The 26,068-nt window shown below is 63.4% G+C and overlaps 2 protein-coding genes across 4 annotated transcripts; one reads left to right on the top strand and one right to left on the bottom strand.

Annotated features, from left to right (window-relative positions):
- The first annotated feature begins 817 nt into the window (after positions 1–817).
- C11H14orf180 (chromosome 11 C14orf180 homolog) lies at positions 818–11,402 on the top strand. 3 transcript variants are annotated; one of them, XM_057488084.1, is made up of 5 exons: positions 818–1,349; positions 6,585–6,708; positions 7,588–7,717; positions 9,218–9,256; positions 11,179–11,402. In XM_057488084.1, the coding sequence occupies exons 2-5, from the start codon at positions 6,601–6,603 to the stop codon at positions 11,400–11,402; spliced, it is 501 nt and encodes a 166-aa protein (XP_057344067.1). In that variant the 5' UTR covers positions 818–1,349; positions 6,585–6,600. The 3 variants fall into 3 exon arrangements, with proteins under 3 accessions (XP_057344067.1, XP_036738131.2, XP_036738128.2); XM_036882233.2 differs by lacking the exon at positions 11,179–11,402 and adding an exon at positions 9,688–10,857 and having other exon boundaries at positions 828–1,349; XM_036882236.2 differs by lacking the exons at positions 9,218–9,256; positions 11,179–11,402 and adding an exon at positions 8,946–9,192.
- A 166-nt stretch (positions 11,403–11,568) lies between these two features.
- TMEM179 (transmembrane protein 179) lies at positions 11,569–24,109 on the bottom strand. Its single transcript, XM_036882232.2, has 4 exons — positions 23,687–24,109; positions 16,528–16,665; positions 14,970–15,048; positions 11,569–13,873 (listed from the first exon to the last, which is right to left on the bottom strand). Exons 1-4 carry the CDS (start codon positions 23,989–23,991, stop codon positions 13,694–13,696), a joined length of 702 nt encoding a protein of 233 aa, XP_036738127.1. The 5' UTR covers positions 23,992–24,109; the 3' UTR covers positions 11,569–13,693.
- Between the last annotated feature and the right edge of the window lie 1,959 nt (positions 24,110–26,068).

Genomic DNA, 26,068 nt, shown 5'->3' with positions numbered 1-26,068 from the left:
GACCAGACCACTGGCCCTTCCCAGGACAGCTTGCAGCCCTGCCCGAGCGCAAGGAGGCCGCAGGGAGCACAAGCCCCCAGCAAACTCCCTGGCAACTTCCGCCCAGAATGTGTGCCCCTCGTGGGTGCCAGGCCACTGTGGCCATGCTCGGCCCTCAGCAGACTTCTGCTCACACTGCCCCGTGCAGCCCTGCACACCCTGGGCGTGCTGGGGCATAAGGAGCATCTCCCCACTCCTGACAGAGGCATGGGGCAGGGGTCTCTCCACACCTCCTCACGGGCCCCTCCACTGGGGATGTGGCCCCATGCCTGCAGCCGCCCACACCAGCCTCTTGCAGACCTGACTCCATTGGTGCTGGGGGGCACTGAGGCTGGGTCAGGCCCCCACCTCCTGGCTGTGTGACTCCAGGCAAGCCGCCTCCCCTCTCTGAGCTGTACTTTCCTCATCTACAAATGTGGGGCACCTGCCAAACAGGGCAGCGAACACTCTCAGCCCCCAAGCCAGGACAGACCCTGGGAAATGCTGGCCCAGTCACCCCAGCTGCCCCTCTGACCTAGACACTGCCCCCACCTGCTGGGGCAATGGCGCTCAGCCAGTGTGCCCCAGATCGTCAGTGTGGGGTCCGCGCCTTCAGTTTCCTCCTGGGACCCCAAGGCAGGACTCACGGTAGAGGCACACAGTTGGGGGATGCAGCACAGCCCCTCTCCACCTCGGAGCACCACTTTGAGGCAGGGCCAGTCAGGGGCTGGACACACCCTCCGACAGCCCACACCCCACCCAGCCCCCATGTCACCCCACCCTCTGCCTCCCCACCCCACACAGCCTCTGGTTCCAATCAGGGGTTTTCTAAGAGCTGCACAGCTATGTAGCTGGTAGCTGGCTTAGGAGCACCGTGTGGGCCTGGAAGACGGGAAGAGGGCACTGCCCACTTGCCTGGTCTGCAGGCCTGGCCTCTGTTCTCAGGGCCTGGGAAACAGTCACCTCCTTTCCTGCTCCGGGGCCAGCAGCCTGTCCTCGGGGTCGCTGCTATTTCTGCCAAAGGGGAGAGGTAATTATAGCTCAACCCTTGCCAGCTGGCTGAGCTCTGCAACCCGGAAAAGGGGCCTGGGGCGGGGACACAGGCTGGCCACAGATTGGGCCTGCAGGCGGCGGGCAGTCCCTCCAGATCAGAGCGTAGGAAGCCGGGCAGACACAGCCTCGTCCACCTGTGCAGCCCAGACCCTGCCTCTCCAGGGGCAGGAGGGCCCTGCCAGCCAAAACCTGCCCGGGACAGTGCTGGACAGTTCCCACTGGGGGACGCCACAGAGCCTGGCTGTCACTGTCCCTCACTTGGACCCAGGAAGGAGCAGGTGAGATCCCAGCTCAGGGGAACGGGTGGACCCTCGCATTTGGGAATGAAGTTGCCAGAGTGGAGAGATTCCCAGCAATGATGCAGCCAGAGAGCCTGCCCCAGGTGGACACCGTGGGGCAGCGAGGCAGAGGGTAGGGTGACAGGGTGACTGTGAGGCCCTGGACAACGGCTGGGGGCCATCCATCCTGTTCGCCTGGGACATGGGCTGAATTGGGCACTGGGCTGACCCCAGAAGCCCATGTCTCTCTGGGGATGGCAGGTACACTCGGCAACATCCCAAGCCTCCGGTGCTCTGAGCCCTTCCCCAGCGGTCAGGCCTGATCCAGGGGCCCTGGCCAGCCCTTCATTCACACTCCTGCCCAAGGCCTGGCCACCTGCTGAGGAGAGGGGGACGTGGCCAGACCCACCCTGGAGGCTGGAGCACAGGTCTCTCAGAACTTCGCCCAGTGATGAGCTAAGCATGGTCCCTTTAGAAGCCACCAGGAGCCAGCATTCTTGTCATTTGCAGGGGCAGAGGCCAGGGCAGCAGGGTCAGGCATGGACACCAGCAAGCCTTCTCCAAACGCTGTCAGAGCCCTGGTGAGCGCAGCCGAGCCAGCAGGGAATAGCTTGTTCCTCGGGTCCCTTGAGCCCAGGCCAGGGTTTTGGGGAGCCCCAGAGGGCTGGCCCTTTCTGGGCTGACTTAACCAGGAGGCTCACAGTGATGCCGGGTCCCCCCTCCAGCCCAGGATGCACCATTCTGGGGCAGGCACAGCAGGAGGGTGGGCTCCTCATCCCCAGCGTCAGTGTGCAGGGTGCTTGGCAGACAAGCCCCATTCAACACGGGAGACGCCGACTCAGTGCAAGAGACCCACCTGGGTCCAGCTGTGGCCAGGGTCTGGATCGGGGTCCACCTGCCCTGTCCGCTGGGCTGGGAGGCTGTCCCCCTGCACCAGCAGACATAGCCATCACTCAGTCCTGTTGTCACTGCGTGTCCTAAACACCCCAGAGGCATGCGGGCCCTCTCAGGGTGAGAGCAGGCCTCAGGGCCGCCAGGCCGGCCCCTGCTCCCTGCCCTCCAGCTCTGGCGAGCCCTGTGAACACATGGTCATCAGCAGGGCCCCCAGGGGTCGTCTTGCTCAATTCAGAAACACATGCTATCTGGGGAGCTTCCAGCCAGTCCCCAGCTGGGAGTGCTGGGCTGGGAGCAGATACCCCTTCCCTGAGGCCCCTGTCCACACTCGGGGGAGGCTGGCCTGGAGGCACCATGGCCTCCTGTCCCCTTTTCCAGCCGGGACAAGCATGTGACTTGTGGCCTTAGCCCCACTTAATGAAGATAAGCTGCTCAGGGGAGAGGGGGTCAAAAACCAGCCAGGGCCACCAAGCTCCGTGCTGACAGCCTCCACCAGGGCCAGCCTGGACAAAAGGCAAAGAAGTGGCAGGCCACTGCCCTGCAGCTGTAATGGAAACCTCCCTGCTGGCCTGTGAGCCGGCAGCTCTGGTCTCACTCTGCTTGAGGCTCTGATCGCTGGCGGATTGCAGCCGGCCAAGTGGGCAAGCTCACCAGCGGGCAGCACCTGCAGGAGCCCAGGTGGGCACTCAGTGCGTGAGTGTGCGTGTGGCGTGAGTGTGTGTGTAGCAAGAAGCCTGGACCGTGGCCCTACCTTCTCACGCTCCAGGACCTGCTGGGCGGGGGCAAGACCCTCTGTCTCCTGAGGGCTGCAGGACTTAGCAAGTCCTGGTCCCCTGAGCCCCAAGGTCCTGTGGGTGAGCAGACAGTGCAGGGTTCAAGGGGTGACAGGGAACAGGCACGGTGCTGAGCCAACTGCCAGCCACAGGGTCAGAGCTGAGGAAGGGCCAGCCTCCCCCACGCAGGGCTGTGCTGTGCTGGGGTCTGAGAGGCACCTTCGGTGAGGACAGAGACATGCCAGCAGGTGGGGGATGGACATGGGCATGCACAAAGGGGAGGAGGGGGAAGGCCCAGCGAGCGGCCTCACAGGGCAATGCGGCTGAGGCAGATGGCAGGACAGGTGGCCAGGCCCCAGAGTCAGGGTCATCCCTGACCAAGGTGGGGCTGGGCTGGAGAGACTCAGCCTTGGTGAGGCCGCAGGGCCCTGTCGAGGCCATGTGGTCACCTCCCAGAGGCTGCAAGCCAAGGCTGGGAAGGAGGAGGCCCTCAGCCAAGCCCCGCAGACAGTCTATCAGGGGACTTAGGGATGCATGGCCTTGGACACACCTCTGCTCCTGGAAAGGGGACAGGAGCCTGAGGTCTCTGCTTGGCATTCCCTCAGAGCAAGAGTTCTGGGGAACACCTGAGGCCACCTCTGACCAGCTCAGGGGACATGCTGGGAGCTCGGAGGCCGGTGACCTGCACACCCAGTCACAACCCAGGCCCCGAGCCCTAGCAGGCCTCAGTCTGCCTGCCCAGGGAAGCACGGTGCCCCTCTCTCTGACAGCAGGTAGAGGTGGTGCATGGAGGAGCCCAGCCCTAGCATGCGTGCCCTCCCCAGGTCAGGGTGCAGCGCTGCGGTGACACTCTGCAGGCCCCAGGCCCGAGCTATTTTCCACCCTTTATCACCCATCTGTCACGAGCCGGCCTCAGAGCACTCCTGTTACACGCCGTCCCTGCCAGAGGCCCCAAGGCCTCCCCACCACCAAACGGGGCCCTGCCCTTGGCCACCCAGCCCAAGGGTGGGCGGCCTCCTGGGCGGCGAGGGCAGCCTTCACCTGCTGAGAGCACCAGAGCCACGCCCTCCTCCTGGTTACTGGGGGTAAACTGAGGCCCAGGGCAGTCACTCTGCTTGACAGGGGTCACTGAGCCACCGGACAGAGCCAAGGCCTCCTCTCAGGGAAAATGCCACTTCAGGAGAAGCTGCCCGCTGAGCAGGCTGTCCAGGCCGGGCTGGGATGTGGGGTGGGGAGGCCACCCAGAGCAGACACGGCACAGGCTGAAGCACAGGGCCAGAGAAGGGACCACCCGTAAGAGGTGCTCGCTGTCCACGCCTGAGCACGCCACACCCCGTCCCTAAGGAATGCTAACAGTGGCCGTCAGTGAGCCAGGCACGGTCCCCAGCTCGTGGAGGACCCCTTGGCACTCGTGCCCTCGCAAACCCTCATGAGACCCCACAGAGCAAGCTGCCATTATTATTCCCATTTCCACCTGAGTAGACCGAGGCTCAGAGTCAAGAGACTTTCCCAGGGTGGCACAGGCCACAAGGGGTGCATGAGGGGGACTCCTGCACCGAGCACCGAGCTGTGCTCACTGCCAGGAACACGTCCATACAGCGCACGCACACACACACACACACACACACACACACATACACACATGCACACACACACGTGCACACACACGCACATACACACACACACACACACATACACACACACACACATACGCACACGCACATACACACACATACGCACACACATACACACACACACATACACACATGCACACACGCACATGCACACACACACACATACACACACACACACGCACATACACACACACGCATACACACACACACATACACACATACACACACACACATACACACACACACACACACACACACACTGTTGTCCACACCCCCCACCAGGGCAGGGCCCTGGCCCGGGACAGCTCAGCAGCTGGGGGCTGACGGCAGTGACCGCCGAGGTCCCGGCCCCGCAGGTCCCCCGGCTCAGCCAGTCCCAAGCCTCCGCAGGCCTGTTTCCTCATCTGAACTGGTGCTGCTGACCAGGAAGGCTGCTGTGGCCCCTGGGACTGAGCCCCAGCCCTCAGGCCGCCGCTGGGCCCCAGCGCCACCCTCTGCGAGAGCCAGTCCCTAAGACAAGCAGGCCGCCCACCCCCTCCCTGGGCTGGCCGGCTTCTTCCATGACCCTATTAGCAATAAAGCCCAGACTCTGTGACAGGAAAAAACTGCTCCCTTTGGAAATAACTGAACCGGCCCAGGCAGCGTCCACACAGACGCCATTAACAGGGCGCTCTGCGTGCCAGAGCTATTGATGCCTACCAAGGGACCCAGCCTCTTACCTCCCCGCTGGAAGAGTGCCGGGCCACCTCTCCCTGCAGGCCTCCCCTGCTCACCCCACAGGCAGCCCCGCCCCTTTCAGGGTGGCCCTGGAGGTGCTGGGCTGGAGACGCTGCAGGCCTCTCACTCTCAGCCCTGTCCTTAACCCTGGGGGGCAGTTCCTGGAGAGTGGACAGAAGCCAGGGACATGCCTCATGAAATGCAAACATTTACCCAAGCAGAAGGGCAGGAATGTTCTCCAAGGACCCCAGACCAGGGAGCCCTGGAAGGGCCTGGGGCTGGGCATAAAGAGGGCAGGTGGCCCCCATGCCACCCCCAGCCTCTCCCATTATCCAGGGGCAGGGAGTAGCAAGGGCCTGAGCAAGGCCCCCAGCATTACCTCTCTGCTGCCAGGAGCCCCTGCTGTCTCTGGCCTCAATTTCCCCTAGTGCATGATGTGGGGGGACCCATCACCCCCTCCCAGAGCCCCTGGACTGATGCTCAGCGCCTGGCTTCATCTGTGCAGTAGGGTCTGCACCTGGGGCAGGCCTGGGGGTTGGTCTCCAAAGACAAGGATGCGGAAGCAAATTCCCACTGCGGGCGACGGTGAGAAGGGCAGAGCCCTGGGCCTCTGCAGTCAAAGGCTCCCAGATGGAGCGGGAGGTGCCACCTTCCACCGAGTAATGAGCACTTTGAACTGGAGAGAGAGAGGATGTGAGAGGGAGGGACCAAGTGACAGAGGGACCGGCAGAGTGGGGGCGGCAGGGGGCGGCCCCCCCACCTCCAGCCCCACTGTGGCGGGGGTCGCCCTGGGGAAGCCCGTCCCAGCCCCTGACAGCGCCAGCTCTGGACCCCACCGTTCCCGACCTGGGGCCTCCCCTGTGAAAGGACGGAGCAGAGACATTTCTTGCCGCCTTCTCCCCGACCTGGAAATACGGCAGGTGCCGAGAATAAACGCAAACCTCTGATGACCGGTAACGGAGGGTGGTTGTAAAGTTTCTCGGACATCAGCCCGGTGGAATATTGTGCAGCCATTAAAGTGGACACCTAGGGAGACTGGCAGCAGGGGAAGCCCGAGCAGGGTCCTCTGTGCTGGGAGCACCCGGGGGAAGCCCCGGCCGCTGTGCCGGGGCCCTGGGAGGCAGAACCAGTCCAGCATCCTGGGGAGAAAGCCGCCTCCTTTCACTTCATTCCTACAGCTTTGCACGTCTGGTAAGTAATGCATCTGCTTATCTCAGGACCATGTTCCAGTAAATGCGGACTGCAGTGACAGCCTTGAGCCCTGACTCCCGGCCAGAGACAGATGAGACCAGAGAGAATGAGGAGCCTCCTCCGGGCCCTATGACACCCAGGGCGCAGAGGGTAAGGCAGGGCCCCGTCCCCACGCAGGGCGGCACACGGGCTCTGCAAGCTGGGCTTCCGCGGGAGGGGGCAGAGGAGGGGGAATGCCCTCCGCCCCAGGAACCCCAGGAGGGGAAATCTCCAGGTTGGGGGGCCGGGGTGAGCGGCACTTTAAAGGCATGGCCTGGCACAGAGGAGGGAGGCCCCCACGGGAGGCAAGCATAACAAAAGATGCACGGGCAGGGGTGAGGGTCCGGGCACAACATGGGGGAAGTGCATGGGGCAGGTGGAGGGCGGGTGGAGGGGGGCAGAGGCGGAGGAAGTGGGAGCCAGGGAGGGCTCCAGAGCAGCACAAAGACAGTCTGAACGTGGCTCTGCCAGGTCGCCCTGGCGGCCCAGGGGGGAGGGGTGGGGATGGGAGGACCAGAACGGTCCATCAGAGCAGTGCGCCGGCCTCAGACCCCGATGGCGGCTCAGGGCCCACCTCCCACCTGGAGCCCACGCACGGAGAGCCGCCAGCCAGAGCGTCCAGGACCCGGCGGGGGGCTGTGTGTGCGGCTCCGATGCAGACAAACCTCTCACTGTCATTACTACCGAGATGTAGAGGTTACCACAGACCCACTGGGACTGGTCGGGGGCACAGCCAAAGCAGAAGGCACGGGCCCACGCAGGCATTGACCAGGTCGTGGCACCACAAATGGGGCCAGTCCTCCCACTCAGGGGCAGCCCTGGGGAGTCCGCCACCAGGCTGTGGCTGGGGGCCAAGGGCAGGCTCCCGCAGGGGGTCCCTCTGCATAAACCCAGGAGGCAGCAGGGATCCTGGTGGGGGCTGCCCGTCTCCAGCCTCCAAGGGGAAGGGCTGGGCAGAAGGGGCTCACTCCCCGCTTCCCCCCACAACAGGAGGGTGACAAGAAGTGCCCCCCCTCCATCTTGAGGCGGAGTGGGCTGCAACACCACGGCCTTGGGGCCGAGCCACAGAGGACCTCGAGGCACGTGCGGTTCCGAGAGCCGCTGGAGGTGGCCGTCCATTGTAAGAGGGGAGTACAGGGAGCCGGCCCAGGCAGGGGTGGGGTGGGGAGAGCACAGAGGGATGCTGTATCCCAGCACATCTGGGAGGGCCGTCTGGGGGAACCACAGCCATGCATCCCATCTTCCAGGTGTGACCCCAACAAAATCTGGGCCGCAGGGTTGGTCTGGACAGAAACAGTCAAGAAAAGAGCAAGAAGAAATAGAACCAGAGCTGCCCTGGTCATTACTGCCCTTGAGGAAAGGCCAGGGGGAACCAGCCACTTCTTGAGCTGCTCGCTGCCCCCAGCTCCTCCCATACCCTCACCCCCACGGCCCACCTCACTCCTGCTCTGGCCTTTCCCACGGGACATGACCCCATGTCAGCTAGCTACGCTGAGTAACAACTTACCCCAAACTTAGCGTCAAACAGCTATGCTTATTATCTCGGTGATGCCATGGGCCAGGGGTCCGGGCGCAGTGCAGATGGTCCTCTACGCAGGGTCTCACAAGGCTGCGATCGAGGTGGCGGCTGGGGCTGGTACCAGCTCAGGCCCGGGGCCCCTCCCCAAGCTCACAGGGCCATTTCAGGATTCATTCCCTTGCAGCTGTAGCACTTAAGGCAGCTGCACCCGCATGGCCAGGGCGGACGCTCTCTCTGACCGCCAGACCCTCTAAAGGAGCTCGCCTGATCAGGTCGGGCCCACCAAGATAATCTCCCTCTTGATGGGCTCAAAGTCAACTGACTGGGGATTTTCATCTCAGCTGCAGAAACGCTTCCCCTTTGCCACTTTCTGTTGTATAGAAGCAAGTCACGCTAAGCAGAGGGCCCACCCAGAGGCCAGGACGCGGGGTGGGAACGGAGGGGGCATCGCAGGTCCCTAGGAAGGCCCTCCCCGAGTCCTGTCGTGTTGGGTGACCCCTGCCCCAGCACGGGCCCGTGTCTCCCTGTGGCCGGTCACTTCTGTCCGGCCCAGGCTCCGCTCCTCTCGGGACAGCCAGCGCCTGCCTCCGGGCCCGGCTCCCTGCTGCTTCTCTCTCCCAGGGTTCAGCCACAGAGGCCCTGTGGGAGGTCCTGGCCAGGGCCAGGGTGGTGGGGGGTGGTCTAGGGGCCCCAGGGAGCTGTGTGGGCTGGGTGGAAGGTGGGGGGTCCTGTCTGCCCCTCCCCGGGCACCAGCCCACTGGCCCCCAGGACCCCTGCAGCCTCCTTCCGGGGGCTGACTGCAGGGCCACCATGCCACACGCACCCCCAGACTCCGAGAGCAGTGCCCGGTGCTCTGGGCCCCCGCACGCTGGCCGCCTGAACCTGAAGCTGCACGGCCGCAGAGGAGCCCTGGAGTCCGGGCATGTGGCCTGGGCCTGCAGTCCGCAGAGCCGGTGGCTGTACCTGGCACAGCCCTGACTCAGGGTCCTTCGGGTGGGCAGGGGCGGGCTGAGAGGCGCCGGGGGTGCCTAGCAGGCAGAGGCTTCAGGGCCCCTCCGGCGGGGAGTCCTCACTGCCTGAGCTCACTGGTCTCCTCCCCAGACGCCGCCTGCAGGGAGCCCCCCACCACCACCACCAAGGGTAAGTTCTGAGCCCTGGGCCCCCTTCCCTCGGGGGCCCTGGACCCCCACCACGCTGCACCCAGGCCGCCCTCAGTCCCCCATCCGCCCGCTGCTCCAGCGGTGCCCCTGTACTGCAGGGCAGCTTCCCACACGGGGGCCCCTGATGCACAGGTGTCCTCCAGATGCAACCTAGGGACCCCCTCCAGGCACCGTCTGCCCTGCTTCCTCCTCCCCCAGGGAGGGCGCTGCAGGCGGGCCACCCAGAGCCCCGTGGTGGGCAGAGCCCAGGTGGCACCGTCGGGGCCCGGGACAGGACAGGCGATGGAGGCTGCGCTGCTCTCCCTGCAGCCTCCCCTGCAGCCCCGCAGGGAGGAGGGAGCCCCCCCAGGGCGCTCACTGGGGGCTCAGGCCTGCTGGCCCGGGGCTCACCATGCCCCCCACCGCCCCCAGCACCGGGGCCACACCTCTGCGGCGGCTCCCTGCTCCTGCGGCTGTCCGTGTGCGTCCTGCTGGCACTGGTGCTCGGCCTGTACTACGGCCGGGCCAAGCCGGTGGCGCTGGCCCTCGAGGACCTCCAGGCCCGCCTGCTGGGGCTCATCCTGTGCTTGCGGGACGCAGCCCTCACCTGCTGGCACGGCCTCCCACAGCTCTGACTGCGCGGGACTCACCTCCATCCCGGCGGCCCCAGCAGGCAGCATTGCGGGCACAGAGCCCCAGGGTGGCTCGAGGCCCGAACCCTGGAGACTCAAGTCCCCACTCTGATCAGGGGCCCCCCCTGTTCACATACTGGGGTCCTCTGTGAGGCTTCATTAGAAAAAGGATCCAGTACTGAAAACTGGGGACCCACCAGCTCTTTAGACCCCTCCCTCGTCCCAGTGGGAACTCGATGCCCTTGGGCCTGGCCTGGATGTGGCACAGTGTAGCCCCTATAGAAGGGGTCACCCTGCCCTGAGTCTGGGGGACCCCGCGGGGAGGGGCAACTGGCCTTTGCTTAGGGCCTGAGCCGCCAGGACCCGGAAGGCCCACTGGGAGAGCTGATCTGGCTGCCAGGTCACGCCCCCCTGCAGGCCCCTCCCAAAGCCACACCCGGGCTAGGGCCCCACACCCCGACCTTGCTGGCGGTGTTAGGCCGTCAGCCTGAGCCCAGGTCTGACCTCTGCACTGGGCCCAAGGCCTGGGGGAAGCATGTCCTGCCCAGCGCCCCCAGCCATCCTGCCTCAGGGTGTGGAGCAGAAGGGGGACAGCAAAGAGCCCAGAGGCAGGGCAGCTCTGCCCAGATGCCCACCATTCTCAGAACACAGCCATCTGTGCGCAGGTCCGAGGCACGCTGCACAGCTGGGGGCCTGTGAATACCCAGACTGCATGCACTGCCGTGCCATCCCCCACGGGGCACGGCCAAGGGGACCCGCACAGTGACAAACTCCAGGGGCCCCTCCAGACCCCGCATAGAGCAGGGAGGCCCATGGCCAGACTCCAGGAGGGACGGCCAGGGAGAAACCATGCCCCTGAGACAACCTTCAGATGAGTGTCCACGGGCTGCCCCTTGGGGGGCTAACCGCTAAGCCCCCACCCACCAGAGGCGGGGAGACTGATTTCCTATTAAAACGCACTGAACCTCTTCGGTCTGGGGAGTTTTACCCAATGGACGGAAATGGGGCTGATTCACTACGGAATTCACTTCGTGGGCTAATGCAGAGGTGGGGGCACTGGGGAAAATTCCCCTCGGGCCTCAGGGGCCAGGGCAGTGGGCTCCAGGGTCCCTTCCAGCTTCAGAACTTGGGGAGCCCAGTGGAGAGGGGCCTGGCTCTAGGACAGTGGTCTAGAGGGGACTAGAGTGGGGGCCCAGGCCCAGCCCTTAGGGATCCCCCAGCATCACAGCATAACCCCTCCCGGCACCGGCCCAGCTCCCAGGACCCTGCCTCATCTCGCCCCTCCCCTCAGGAAGAGGACAGGCAGGTCACGGCCCCATATTCCAGACGGGGAAGTCGAGGCTCGGAGAGGCCAGGCCGCACGTCCAGGCCCACAGGATCCACCAACTGCCCACCACCAAGCCCGCTTGGCTCGAGAGGGCCCGCAGGCACGGCCCCACTGCTCACGTGTGCACCATGACCCCGAGAGACCCGGGCGCGAGGCCTGTCCTCCAACCCGGGGAAGCCATGACGTGAAGCGGTGGAGCCCGGCCCCCACCGGCTCCCGACTCCCTTCAAGGTTCTAGAGCTACAGGAGCACAGAAGGCAGGTTTCCGGTCTTAAAATCAGACAAAGCAATGAAATCAAGGTCAGCTTAAGAGGAAGAAAGGGCGGGAACAGGTCCCTCCTGATCCACACTAGAAGCTCAGGTACTTCTGTTTTTATTTTGACTTTGAGTAATAGATACATTTAAGACAACTTTCCAGCTTAGCCAGTGGAATGGAACAGAGACGCCTGCGATCACACAGTGGCTGGGGGAGGGAGGCACGGAGAAGCCAGTCCTGTCCAGGCCGCTCCCAGCTCGGGAGCCCCCGTGGCACGGCCTGCCCGCCTGCCTCCCTGGCCGGCTCCGGGGGTCCTCCTAGCCCACAGCAAGGGCACACAGCTCCCGCCTCAGAAGCCCTCCCGGGCCGGCTGCTCTTTCCCTGGAAGCCCCCAAGACATGACATGGAGGCCTGGGGTGCTGGGTGCCTGAGTCAGGCCTGCCAGCGACCACCGGACTCTGCAGGTGACACCTGTAGGTAAGCGGACGCAGGTCTCTGTCAGCCTGGCCAAGTGCCCAGACCAGCTCCATGTAATCGATGAGGGGCAGCTGCCAAGGGCAGGCCCAAACCCAAGGTGGCCCTAAGACTCCAGAAGCCCACGCCCTGCCCCTTCTCCCCTGCAGGGCCTGGTGGCTGCTAGGGGCCGACAGGTTCTCAGGGCTGGAAATGGTCCCCAAGGCTGGTGGACTCGGGCTGGCATTCAGGGCTGCAGCAACACCCGACCTGCTTGGGAGCCGCAGGGTCTGTCCAAACACCTCCCCCAGGGACCTGCTATTCTGCCCAGAACCCTCAGCTGGGGCCTGAGGCCAGAGCGCCTCTGAGGTGGGAGAAGCCGTGCCCTCCTGGATCCCACCGCCCCTGGACAGGTGCATCCTTACAAGCGACCTGCCAGCCTGGCTTCCCTGCCCAGGCTGTCCACTTCTACAGGCACCTCCACCCAGGCCGGATCCATGGCCTCTGGAGGCCCCACGCCCCACCATCTGGGAGACCAAACCAGCCACAGATGTGGGGAGTCGGGGGCTCTCTGCCTTGAGTGGGGAGAGCAGCAGCAGGGGTGAACTCTTGACATGAGGGCCGGCCCAGGAAACCAGGATTGCTTATTGAACCCCTGGGGGAGAGGGGAGAGTGGTGGGGTGTGCTCTTACAATTCGGGGACCCCACCCCTGGACAGAGGCAGAATTGGAAGCCAGGGAACCCTGAGAGGAGTGGGGTCACTGAGCTCCAGGGTCCAGGCTCCACACTCTCCACCTGCTGCTGTGTACGTGGGCCATGCCCCTAGAGCTAGTGCCGTGGGCCCCGTCAGACGGGGAGGCAGCCCCCTGGGGGTCGGGGCGTGTCCTCACCCACTGGGTCTCAGCCCACCGCTCCCTGTGTACACTCCCGAGGGCAGGCTCCTACCACGTGTGCACTAATACACGCACAGACACCTGTGGTAACATCTGGCCCCATCCCTCCCTCCCTACGCGGTAGTGCCCCTGACCCATGTCCACACCTCCCCCAACAGCACAGGCCCAGCCCCCAGGCACTGAGACTCATGCTGGGGCCCAGGGTCCTCACAGGCCAGGCCACACAGGGCTCCCCAGGCAACGCCTGTGACAGAGAACGGAGGAGGCCACAGCTCAGGCTCCCAGTCCCAAGCCGCGCCACTTCCCAGGACACCCACAACCCCCACCCGACTCCAGGCCAACACGAAGCCTGGCCACACAGGGCCACAGAGCGGAAACAGAGGAGGACTTAGCCCTGGGGCCGCCGCAGGGGCCAGAAGTTGGGGAACACGTATAAACTCCTTCCCACACTCAGCCCCTTGGCCCCAGGTTTTGGGTTCTTGTGACAACAGTGACAACAGTGATGTGTGGCCGTTGTGGGCTAGTTAGGCCACACTGGGTACACAGGCTGCTGTCATGGAATCACACCTGAGGGTCCAGCAGAGGCACGGACCGCAGCAGCCTGACGGCCCGAGGGGACCAAGAGGCTGGACACCCCTGGGCCTGGCTCACCCGGCCAGGCATGCTGCCCCTGCTTGAAGCCTGGAGGCCAGGGCAGCCCAGCCAGCTGCCACGCTCACGGTGGGATAGGGGCGCTTGCGTGAGCAGGATCACTCCCTTTACACGGGCCGAGGGGGGACATGCAAGGCGTGGGGCCTGAGCGGGGCCCCCAGACACTCCCCCAAGACAGGCCCTGTGCCCCTGGGGAAGGAGGGGGCGCGCGGGGCCCGAGCTGCGCCTAGATGACGGCGCTCTTCTCCTCCCGGGAGGCGGCGCGGGGGCCAGGCCTGGCCAGCAGCAGCTCCTTCTCGTGGGTCAGGCTTTCGAGCAGGTCCTCCTGGCGGTAGTTGTGGTAGACTTTCAGGAAAGCCAGGATGGTGATGGCCAGCCAGGCCAGCCACGAGGCCCAGAGGCCGAACTGCAGGGGCAGGGGGAGGGTCAGGGGCCGACCAGACCCAGGTCCAGCGCTCGGTGCCCTGCTGCCCCCAGGAGAGGAAAGGGGCAGGGACAGCGCACTTTCTCACTCCCTTCCTAGCCAAAGGGACCTGAGCGAACGCGTTTGGAAACTGCGCCCACCCTCGCTCCCAGCTGGGCCGGTCCAGGGAGGGCAGTGGCCCTGGCAGCTCCAAGGGGAGCTTGTTCCTAAGGGGACTCCTCCATAGCTGGGGCAAAGTGACCTGCACCTGCGATTTCCGCATGGTAGGAGGAGAAAGGACCGATCAGGCACAGGCCTAAGACTTCAACCGGCTCTCACTCCTCAGGGACCCAGCTCGCACCTTCCTTAAAGTGACTGGCAGATTCGTGACATCCCACTACGTCTGGTTAGGGTGTCTGGCAATTTCAGCTCATCTCAGCAAAGAACCTTCAGCGCCCCCAGGATCATCCCCCCAGAGGACTCCTCGCCACGGCAGGTCTTGAAAGGCCAGTCTGGGGTCTGGAAGCGCCCTGGACGCTGACCGGCTGGCTCAGGGACAGAAGCCCCACGCAGCACCCTGCAACAGTGTCGTTGCTGGGGGTTCCTCCAGGCTGGCAGGTCAGATGCCCTCACACCCTTCCTCAGACGTCCTGCCTGGGGGATAACTGAGAGCCCAGCAGCATTTATCTGAGGGGGCCACTTGGGGCCACCAGAATCCAATCCTTACACAGCCACGCAGCCCCCGATCTGATGCTGTGTCGTGCCCAGCACCACCAGGGCCACCTGCTCACTCCCCAGGGCCCCTCCTCCTGCAGTTGGCTCAGCTCCTAGGACACCTCACGCCCTACCCTCTCCATGTCCACCTGCAAAATCCCAGTCTCCAAGACCCAGCCCTTCCACGCTCCCCCGCCAGGAAGCCTTCCGACTGCTCCCCCAGGGTAGTACTCACTCAACTGTGGCTGCTCTGCCTGGCACCATCCTTAACTAATCTGTTTCCTCCACAGGATCAGGGGTGAGGGGTGGGCTGTGCAATGGCCCCCTCCCCAACAAGGTGGCCTCCCTTGCAACCTGAAGCCCGCCCCCCAGCAGCCCCGCCTACCTGGGCGATCACAAACTGATCATAGAAGGCAGAGCTGTCCACGTTCAGCTCCAAGTCGATGTCCTGGAGCTCTTTGCAGCTAAAGAAGCAAGGGGTGGAAGGTGACTGCAGGGCCACCGAACACAAGCAGCAGCCAAGCATGACCCCTAAATGGCAAGGGGGCTGCCCCAAAAGTGGGGCAAATGGAGGGCCTCAATGCCTCCTCTGTGGAACAGGGAACCTGAAGACCCCACCCCAACCTAGCTGTGACAGCAGATCCACCAGGGCCAGTCTCGGCTCTCCTGGTGAGTGTCCCTGGGCCTCTGGCCCCACAGCACTGCAGGGTCAGGGGCTTCAGAAGCAGCGAGTGTGGGGCTGGGGCTTCTCACCCCTCCGTCCCCAGACCCAACCACGCAATGGCTCTACTCACATGCCACGGGGGCATCTGCAGGGGCAGCCTGCCCACCCCTCACCGGCTCTCCAGCGGGGGCCAGCTGGGTGAACCACAAGCCCTATGTGACTTACACAAACTGTGCACCAGTGGGCAGGCTGGGCCCAGCCTGGCCTCCAGGCTGGAGTGGAGGAGGCCCAGGAGCCAGGGGCCTGCAGCACTGTGAGAGGCCAGGACACACGGATGGAAGACAGAAGGCAGCCCAGAGGCCCCGCACGCCCGGGGGAGTGCTGGGGCGGGTGTGAGGGCTGGAAATGGTGTTGGTGAGGGTGAAGAAACCTTGGGCATCTTGCTGGAGAAGCCCAAGGCCATGCCCAGGGGCCGGCCTACACTCAGAGGGCTCTCGGAGGGTGACAAGTAGGAGGCCACGGGGCCCAGCTGGCGGAGTTCAGCTTAGCCTGGGCAAGACCCGCCAGCCACAGAGGGGCTGCCCACCCAGGGTGCTCCAGCTCTCCTCTGCTCTGGGCCTGGACAGCCACAGAGGTGCCCAGGACCCCAGCGGGTGAGCAGGCGAGGTGCCCCCACTTCAGCGCTTTCACCCATTTTACACACCGTGATTCCGGGGCTGATTTTGTTTAAAGAAAGAATCTGGAGCCTCTGGCAGAGGTGAACCAAGGTCCCTGCCTTTCCAGGGTCCTCGCCTAGGACACTGGATGGGGCCCCTCAGGCCTGGGCCCTGAGCAGCCCCACTCAGGTCAGGCAGCCACCAGGCTCCACCCCGGGCTGACCCCAAGCTGGACACGGCCCCGCACTGAGGGCCCAGGGCAGCTGTCCTGGCCCCAAAGGCCCCATCCCCGAGCCCCACCCCACCCCCCACAGCAGTGCAGGGTGGGATCTGCAGGGCCCTCCAGAACGTGGAGCCCGCCCTGAGGGGCCGTCATCCAGCCAGTGCCGGCAGTCCTGGGGCAGCTGGGATCTCTGACCTGGGCCTCTGCCTCCACCCTGGATCCGCACCCAGGTCCAAGGGGCCCCACTCTGCGGGGAGCTGTGGCTCCTTGAATGAGGACATCGAGGAGACAGGCCCAAGGGAGGAAGCTGGCCAGGTGAGCTGCTGGGGGTGCAGAACGGGATGCACGTGGGCAGATGGCGTCTGGGAGCATCGGGGGGGTGGGCAGGGCCTGCACGCACCTGTGGGGCACTGTGCCCTTCTCGGTGACAGCGTCACACCACATGGTGAAGCCCACGCTCACAATTGTGCTGGCAATGAAGACGAGGAAGACCACAAGGGCACTGACCAGGAGGTTCAGGAACGCGTAGAGGAAGGACCTGCAACCAAGGACAGGAAAGGCACAGTGAGGGAGGGTCGCCACCCAGGGTCCCCACAGCGCCCCCAGCAGGTGGGCAGCAGCACGGAGGTTTCCAGCCAGGGTCTGGGCCGGGAGGGGCCGAGGGGGCCGAGCGGGGCCACGAGGGGCGTCTTCCCTCCTGCTGCCCCTCACTGCAGGCCCCACGTGCTGGCCCAGGCTGCCCACCCCAGCCAGATCGGGAACCACTGTCGGCACCGCCTTGAGAGGAGGCAGGCCCAAGATCTGAACCCGAGCATCAGAAGCAGCGACGTGCTGAGAAGGAAGACACCCTGTCAGGGCTGCTCGCCCATGCGGCCGTCGGCCAAGGCCACTTACCCACACCGTCAGCACCACAGCCGGCCTGGACCTTCACGAGGGGCTTTCTGTATGGCCCTACTCTGACTTCCCCAGTGAAACTGAGAAGGCCGAGCTGTGCCAGGGTGGGGGCATGGGGAACCGGAGGGCAGGGCCCTGAGGGCAGAGCTCGCCCAGGGTGGGCCTCACCGCCCCATGAGTCAAGGGCCTCCGCAGGGCGCACACGGGCATGACCCTCCTGGGGTGCTTCTACAGGGCACCAGCATTTGCTCTCCAGCAGCACAGGGGGCTCACGGTCAGAGCACCCTCCCACCTCCCCAGACCCCTGCCCACCCCTCCACCTTTGAACCCCTCCCTCAGGTCAGCCAGGCCCAGCTCACGCTGAGGCCGCGGCAGAAAGGAGAGACGAGGCTGTCCTCTCGGGGGACCCCCCTCCAGCGGCCCGCGGCCCGGGCCCACCTCTGCTGATGCGCACGTCAGAGCCATCCCGTCGGCACATCAGCTCCAAGGGGAACGATCAGCCACCACAAGGTCTCAGCGGGGACCTCGGCCGAGAAGATATCACAGGCTCGATGGCGGTGGCCCAGGCCAGGCGGAGGCGATGCCCTGTCCTTTCAGCCTCGCCTCCACCAGGCTGGTCCTTCCCACGCATCCACCTCCCACCCCACCCTGTGCTGGGCCCTGGGGACAGAGAAATAAAAACATCATGCACCCCAGCCGGTGAGCAGACAGCAAGCCAAGGGCACTGTACCCAACTCAGAGCACTTGGCAGCTGGACCAGCTGCATCTCTGGGGAAAGGTCCCCTGGGGCCTGTCCTCCTGGTGTGACCCCAGGGCTGGGGACCTCAATACCCCCTCAAACACAGCCCCAAAGGAGGGGCAAGGCCACAGCAGTGCTCCAAGAAATCACCAAAAAGGAGGGACAGCGGGGCAGCCTGCACGTCCACACGCATGCTCACGCCTGCACCGGGCGGTCTGCGCACCAGCACACCCACACCACAACCCCACACTCCTAGCCAGCCTGGCTGCAGAAGCTCCCCAGAGCTCATGGCCACCCGTGGCTCCTTCCCAGCCCAGGGCTGAGGAAGCCACCCTCTGCTTGGCTCTCAGGGCTTTGCCTGTGGGATGGGCTCTGTGCCCCCAAAATCGGGCCACCCATGGGCTGTCATTTTCCCCGTGCTCTTCAGACCACCTCCCCTGCCCTGCCCAGGAGGCTGACCAGATGAGACCCCAGCAGTGACCCCGCTCCTGGCTGAGTTCTGACAACGGGGACTCTCAGGGCAGGGGCCGGGGACAGGGGTGGCCACTCGGGGATCCCCCCCAGAGGCTGCCCCAGGCTGGCCTTGTCCCTCTACCGAAGGTCACCACCCTCCCCAGGCAGCCTCTTCCACATAAGCGTCCCCCTCCAGTCCCTCCCACCGGGGCTGGTGACCGGCCATCAAAGGGCTGCACACCCGGCCCACGCTGGAGTCTCTGCCAGCCGCCTTCTTCATGCCTCCGGGGCTGAGCCACCTGTTTCCACACGGGCCCCTGACAGACGCAGCTCTGGGGTGCAAAATCCACCTGGCCCCAGCGCTATGGATTAGGGGTCGGGGCCTACAGCAACGAAGAGGGGTACATCACAGCCTACCCCACCTCCAAGGCTGTCCCCAGGCAGACCCGGGGTCACACCCTGGCTGCCCCTTTGCGAGCTGTGTGACCTTCAGCAGATCCCCCTCTCTGGGCTCCATCTCCCCTTCCGTAGATGGGGTGGTAAGAACCCCAGCTGAGTCACTGAGGGGGCTTGCGTGGGGAAGGACCCCCAGCAACAGCGGCCGGGGGCTCAGGAGTGTGCGGGCCTCCCCAGGACAGACCTGACCACCACGCAGGCTGGGAGAGGCTTGCCGCTCAGAGCCCTGATCTGGGCAGCCCAGAGCGCCATGCACGGGGCCAGGGCCATGTCGCCACAGGAGATGGGGGCTTGGGAAGCAGGGTCAGGACCCAGATGCCTCGAGACTGTGGCCAGGGGCCAGCTGTGCCCCTGTGGGGGCGTGGGGACCCCCTGGAGCCCTCCTTCCTGGGAGCTGGTGCCCCAAGGAAATCAGAGGCTGTCTTGGATGGTCACTCCGCTGAGGTCCGTCTTGGATGGTCACTCCGCTCCAGCCAAGGAGCACGTGGTGGTCCCAGGGGGCTAGGGACAAATCTCCACAGGCAGGGCAAAGCAGCAGCCCGCCCTTGGCACCCAAGCTCAGCTCGCCGGGAAGCTGGTTCCCCGCCCACCAGCGGCCCTTTGCTGTCCCCCAAACGCCCTGCCCAGCATGCAGACGTGATAGCTGCTGCCCCTGCGGGCCTCCTGGGAGGAGGGACGGCAGGGTGCAGAGGGCACGCCGCCAGCCCAACCACCCGTCAGATCCTGCGCCCTGTCTTGGGGGGCATCCCCACATGCTGTACCAAATTCCAGAGGCGTGGGAGGGCTCGTCACTCCGTGTGTGGCCAAGGCACCCTCGGGGAGCCCGACACACGGCCTGAGACACAGCCAGCCCTCCCCACGTCTAGGGCCCCTACGACACAGCCTTGGGGAGCAGGATGCCCCAGGCACTCCAGCCCTGCCTCAGTGAAATGGGCGCGATTTGGGCTTCTCCCCCCAGTCCCCACCCCATGAGATGGGGACACGTGCCAGCTGTCAGGGGTCACAGGCAACTGACAGCCTCCTCTCCTCTCGACCATTTCTGCTCGGGTTCCATGGAACCTGCTGGGCTCTAGAGATTTTACAAAAGCTGCGTGTGTGCAGAGCCTCACTTGGGCCTGGCCCCCCAAAGCTCATAATGCCCCCCTCTCCACTCCCTCCCCAAGGGCGGGCCAGCACACAGTCAGGATGGCAGCACAGCTGCCCGCACACAAACGGTCACCTCGGGCCTTCTCCCGCCTCTCAGGGTGCCCATCCCGGACGTGCCGTCGCCATGGCGATGCTATCCCAGGAAGCCCCGGGAGCAATTTGCAGGCTGAGGGACATGTGTGGGCAGGCAGATGGCTTGTTTTAACCCAGCGCTCCCCAGCCATTGATCACAGACCGCTGCCACCTGGACGCTCCCAGGGCTCCCATGTGGGCAGAGCCGCCCCAGGCCTGCGGTCCTCCCTCAGCTCCCCCATCCGCCCTGAGCCGAGCGCCTCAGCTGTCCTGACGCACTCGCCCATGCCCGCAGTCAGCAGCCAGGATGTCCCCCCTGTGCCAAAGGCTGCCCGGCTCCTCGGCCCTTTCCACTCTTGAGCGGTCAGGCCCCCACTTTGCCCAGGGCCACACCTGCATGGGAAGAAATGGGCATCACAGACATACCTGACCACTGAGCACAAGACCCAGCATGGGCCCCTCACCCAGAGCAAAGGGTAGGTCTTGGTGAGTGTGGATAAAATGAGAGTTCCTGCAGCCAGGATTCTCACCTGGCCCTGGTCGGCTAGCTCACTGCACACCTGGGGGCACTACATGGCTGTGGACTCTATATAAAGAGCTCCGCCCAGTACTCTGGGCAACACGGTGACAGGGCTGCCAGGCTGCAGGAGAGCAGAGGCTGGAGTGGTGGCAGCGCCAAGGACAGAGGCCCAGAGGACGGCTGTGCAGAGAGGTCCAGAGGCAGAGACCAGCTTGGGGCATGCAGACTCACTCTGAGTGAACGGCATTTCAGTGATTGACCTGCCACCGTGGAAATAAAGTTGGGTATAACCCTTTCAGCCCAAGAACGTTCTACTGTCATTTTCTTTGGTCACACTGAATCCATAGTGGACTTTCCGGGGGCTGAAACCCATTGGCAAGACAGTGAGGGTCCTGGGTGGTCTCTGACGCTGGCCTCCTAGGGGTTCAGTGTGCACACTGACTCTAAGCAGCGGGTTCCTCCAAAAGCATGGGTCTGACACGGGCAGTGGTGCCTCTGAGGGTGCGGTGTCCAGTGGCCACTCACGGCCTGCGAGCCTTCGTCTGTCACAGGAGCTCACACCCCTGCTCTTCCCAGCCTCCTGGCTGTCTGGAGTCCCCTTACTCACCCAGCACTGGCCTGGTCTATGTGGCTTGACCAACAGATGAGCTGGAATTGGCTTCTCTAGGACGGCTGCCCTGCCTGTGGCTGGATACGGCAGAACCAGCCTTTCGGGGGGGTCAGGGGAGGGTCCAGAACTTGCTGACACAGCCAGTCTGCAGGATTAACCCCTTGGCCAGATTGTGAAAGACTTCGGGGCCAGGCGAGCAGCTATGAAGCAGCAAACCTCAGGAGGTAGGCATCTTTCTGTCATTCATTCAATAAACACTCATTCAGTGGCTCCTGTGCACCATGCCCTGTGCTCAGCCCTGAGCATACAAAGACAAATAAGGAGTGTGCCTGCCTTGGGTTCATCCAGCCCAGGGCCCCTCAGATGGACAGCCACACCCGGATACCCATGAGGCTGTGACCTAGGCCTCCAACCAGAGCTAAGATGAAGAGTGGGCACTTCCAACAGATGTCAGCACAGCTGGCTGGCTGCCAAGTGCATCGTGCAGTGGCTGAGGCGGGGGGCGGTGGGGGGGTGTGCTGAACAAGCACATGGCCTTGGCCAAGAATTCCTGTTGGGCGAGGAGGTCATTAGGTAACATGTCGCTGGAGAAGAGGGGGCTGCCACCCCCCCACCAGCTTCCCCTATCAAACCCTAGACAGACGTCCTGGTGTTAGGACATGTGAGCCCCTAGAACTGACACAAAGGGACAGAAGCCCCAAAATGTTCCTCCAGCCAGGCCACATCCCCAGGAACACAAGCTCCCTCCGTCCTGGGCAGACAAGCGCAACGGAGGAGCGTGAGAAGGCACATAATGCCCCAGGCCTCAGTGTCCCATCTTGGAAATGCGATGGTGAGGGCACTTTCACAGAGCCGACGGGTCCGTAAGTAACCGACAGAAAAGCTGCGGCAGCCTTCCCGAGGGCGGCCTCGGCCCTGTGCAGTGGGCAGCGGCGGGTCCAGTTCTCCCGGCTCTGAACTCTCCCATCACTGAGTCACATGGCTGGGCCTCACCTACAGCGCAGCTGCGCGTCTTCACCATCTGAACTCTGGATGCACTGAGGCTGCTTGTCCCATAGGGACAAGCGTGAGCTGATGGCCAAGCCACGGCCTCCACGTGGCCTGTGCTCACCGCTCTCTGCTTCCCAGACTGAAGAGACCTCACCTGCCCCACCTGGTGAGCAGCCCAGCCCCAGACCTCACCTGCCCCACCTGGTGAGCAGCCCAGCCCCGCACCTCACCTGCCCCACCTGGTGAGCAGCCCAGCCCCACACCTCAGACCCTGTCTCCCGACCTGCCCAGGGACACTGGTAACACCCAGGCTGGCAGTGTGGGTACAGATCACATCTTAAATATCTCCTCAGGACACGAGCCGTCGCGGGCTTGAGGGAAGGAGGCTCAGAGACCCGCACAGGGCAGGACTCCACCCTGGGACTGGCCTGGGCCCACCAGCACCTGGAGGCCTCCCCAGGCTGATACACGGCTTCCTACAGACTCCAAATTGTGTCCCCCAACAACGTAAGTCCAAGTCTTCTCGCTGGGACCTGTGAATGTGATCTTATTTGGAAGCAGGATCTCTGCAAGCGCCAGTAACCTAAAGAGCCCTGGATGAGGTCACCCCAAGTGGGGGCGGGCCCCGAATCCCACGGCTACTGTCCTTACAGAGGAGCAGCTTCTGGGATCTCACCCCTCCTCCAGGTGTCCCAGCCCTGGCTGCCCCTGTCCTGGTCAACCTGCCCCTCCTTCCATGACAAGGCCAAGCTGAGGGCTCGCGGGTGCCCCTGCTGCCCACTCACACCCTCAGGGCCCTCGCCTATCTCCCACCTCCCAGAAAGTGAAATGCCATTCAAAACTGCCAACAACTGCCGGATGGGGGCGAGGGTGGGGTGGGGTGGGGTGGGGTTTGGGAGAAGGCCAGGACCTCCCTTCGGGATGGGAGGCAGGCCGCTGGCGGGAGTGGCCTCCCGGAACCTCTGCAAGGGCCCTGGGCTGATCTGGGCACAGGTCCAGGCAGGGGCAGGGGCTGTCCACAGAGGGTCCCGCGGGGTGCAGGCTCAAGGAGTGCTCCGGGCTGAGGCCTCCCTCCCAGCACAGGTGAACCACATCCGGCTCCCCCAGAACAGGGCCAGGCAGGGAAAGGTGATGGGGTGGAAGCCAGGAGGAAGGGGGACCTGTGAGGGCAAAGCAGGGCCGCCACTCGGGGCCCCGCTCCTTCTCTCGCACCCCACAGCCGAGGTCTGGGCGCTGGCGGGAGGCCTCAAGGGGCTCCCGTCCCCCTTCTCAGCCGTCACCGACGCCTTGTCAGCCTCCTGCCGGGTTTGGACCCTCCCGCATCCACCGGGGGGCGCGGCGAGAGCGCCGAGGGTTGTCCCGACGGTGAGGGCCCGGTTGGGCCGGCCAGGGAGGGCCCAGGTCTGCGTGGGATGACCGCGCGCCACTTGCACCCTGGCGGCGGGGGTGGCGAGTGCCGGAAGCGGGAGGCGACGCGCACCTGGGGAGGGAAGCGCCGGCCTCGGACGCAGGACGGGAGACCCTCGTGACGCCCGGGCTGTGCGCGCAGAAAGGGGCAGCTGGAGCCGAGGCGCGGGCCTCGGGACGCCCGGGGACAGGAGGGAACTCACGCGCCCCTCGCGGGGGGCGGCCCCGGGAGCGCGGAAGGGGCGCCGGCTCCGGCGGGGGGCCCCACTTACCCCTCGCGCCCCCTGCAGAGGAGGAGGAGCGCGCGCCAGGCGTGCGCGGCGGCGAGCAGCAGCGAGAGGAGGCCGGCGAGCAGGCCGGAGCGGCAGGCGGCCGGCGGGCCCCACTCCTGCACCGTGAAGCGCTCGCGGCCCCGCACCGTCAGGTTGGCGCTCAGCCACATGCCCTCGGTGAAGAGCAGGCAGCGGCCGCGGAAGTCGCGGCCGTGCTCGGACAGCGGCACCACCACCGCGAAGCCGAGCAGAAAGGCCAGGGAGTAGCAGGCGCACTGCGCGAGGAGGAAATTGCTGAGCGCCATGGCCAGGCCGGCGCGCCGGGACGGCGGCGGCAGGAGGGTGCGGGCCGCGGGCCCTGCGCCGCCGTGAATCCCGGGCCGCGCGGGCGGCTGCGCAGTGGCGGCGCCGCGGGTCCTGCGCGCCACGCCCGGGACGCCTGCGCAGCGGCCGAGCGCGGGCGGCGCCTGAGGTCAGCACCTTAGACAGCGCCCGGCGGGCTGGGGGCGCAGGGCGGAGGGGGTGCTGGGGGGCCACGCCGGGGAATGGAGCCCGGTGCGCGCGCGGGGTGGAGAGCAGGCAGCGGACGGGACCCGCCCCTGTGCCCCTGGCGAACCAGGCGCTACCCGTGTGCGCCCCACGGACGCTGATTCTGTGTCCCCAGACCCGCCAGCGTTAAGGAAAGGAGGCTAGGGCTGGGGTTCAGGAGGAGCGCGTCCAAGAGGCCCACGGTGAGGCTTGCAGTCCAGGCCGGGGCGATGCTTTTTCGGTCCTGGAGCGAGAAATATGGGGGGAAACAGTGGAGGAGTTGGGGTCGCAGGAACGGCAGGGAGCTCATCCACGGAGACATGGGGAATGTGAAGCCTGGGGGTCAGAGGAAGGAGCTATTTGTGCTTCTCCAGCACCACGCCCTCAGAGGAACATCCGTTATACTGTCTGATACAAGTAGAGCCCTGAGTTGGTATTTGTAAGATAAATAACGGGTGCCCTGGGCACCTCATTAAAACAGCTTTTGCTGAGATAGAATGTGCTGATGCATTAATTAATAGAATTAATGCCTTTTCTAGTTCCCTTTAAGACTAAGCATGTGTAGTCCAATCCGCAGTGTGAGGAAGCCCTGGAACGGCTCCTTCTAAAAAGAAACTGCCAAGTGGTTTAAACTTAAATCAGCACTTCCGTTGTCAGTACTAAAAAAACCTTTTGGTTTTATTGCCAAAGTAATAAATGCTCAATTTTTAAGTCAAGTGATACAGATATGTATTAAGTAAAAAAATGAATTCCCCTGACTCCGCCACCCCACCCAGCCACACTATCTGGTGTGACCACATTCAACCATCTGGCTTCTACTTTTCTAGATATTTTGCTAAGGACACACACAAAATTTTCGCAAATGCTTCATACTATATATAAAATCTGCAGATCGATTCTTTTATTCAACAATAGGCCGTGGGCGTTATTCCCTACCTGCACATACAGATCTATGTTATTCTTCGTAATAACTGTTTAACACTCTATAATAAAATTATTCCACAGTTTACATAACTATTCAATGTTATGCATTGAATACTTTAATTCAATGATGGATGCTTAATTCTTCAACTTCTGCTATTTTAAATTCTGGGGTGTGAACATCGTTTTGTATATATGCCTGTGCACTTGGGCAAGTATTTCTTGTAAAAGAAATTATTAGAAGAGGAATCACTGGGCCAGAGGGTATGCACATATTAAGCATTAACAGAAATCACCAAACTGATATCTAAAAATATTGTACACATTTCCTCTCATATCTGTGTTACAGACATCCTCCCCAAAACTGAGAAATATCAGTTGTTTTAAGATTCAATTGGTCTTCAGATGGATTCACCGCTGAACTTTATCAGACATTTAGAGAAAATATAATACCCATTCTCTTTAAAGTTTTCCAAAAAATAGAAGAGGAGGGAATACTTCCAAATTCATTCTATGAAGCCAGCATCACTCTAATACCAAAACCAGGCAAAGACACCACCAAAAAAGAAAATTACAGACCAATATCCCTGATGAACATAGATGCAAAAATACTCAACAAAATATTAGCAAACTGAATTCAAAAATACATCAAGAGGATCATCCATCATAATCAAGTGGGATTCATTCCAGGGATGCAAGGATGGTACAACATTCGAAAGTCCATCAACATCATCCACCACATCAACAAAAAGAAAGACAAAAACCACATGATCATCTCCATAGATGCTGAAAAAGCATTTGACAGAATTCAACACCCATTCATGATAAAAACTCTCAACAAAATGAGTGTAGAGGGCAAGTACCTCAACATAATAAAAGCCATCATATACGACAAACCCACAGCCAACGTCATACTTAATAGTGAAAAGCTAA

This window comes from Manis pentadactyla, chromosome 11 (genome assembly GCF_030020395.1).
Source record: "Manis pentadactyla isolate mManPen7 chromosome 11, mManPen7.hap1, whole genome shotgun sequence".
NCBI lineage: Eukaryota > Metazoa > Chordata > Mammalia > Pholidota > Manidae > Manis > Manis pentadactyla.
This window is presented reverse-complemented; position numbering and strand designations above follow the sequence as displayed.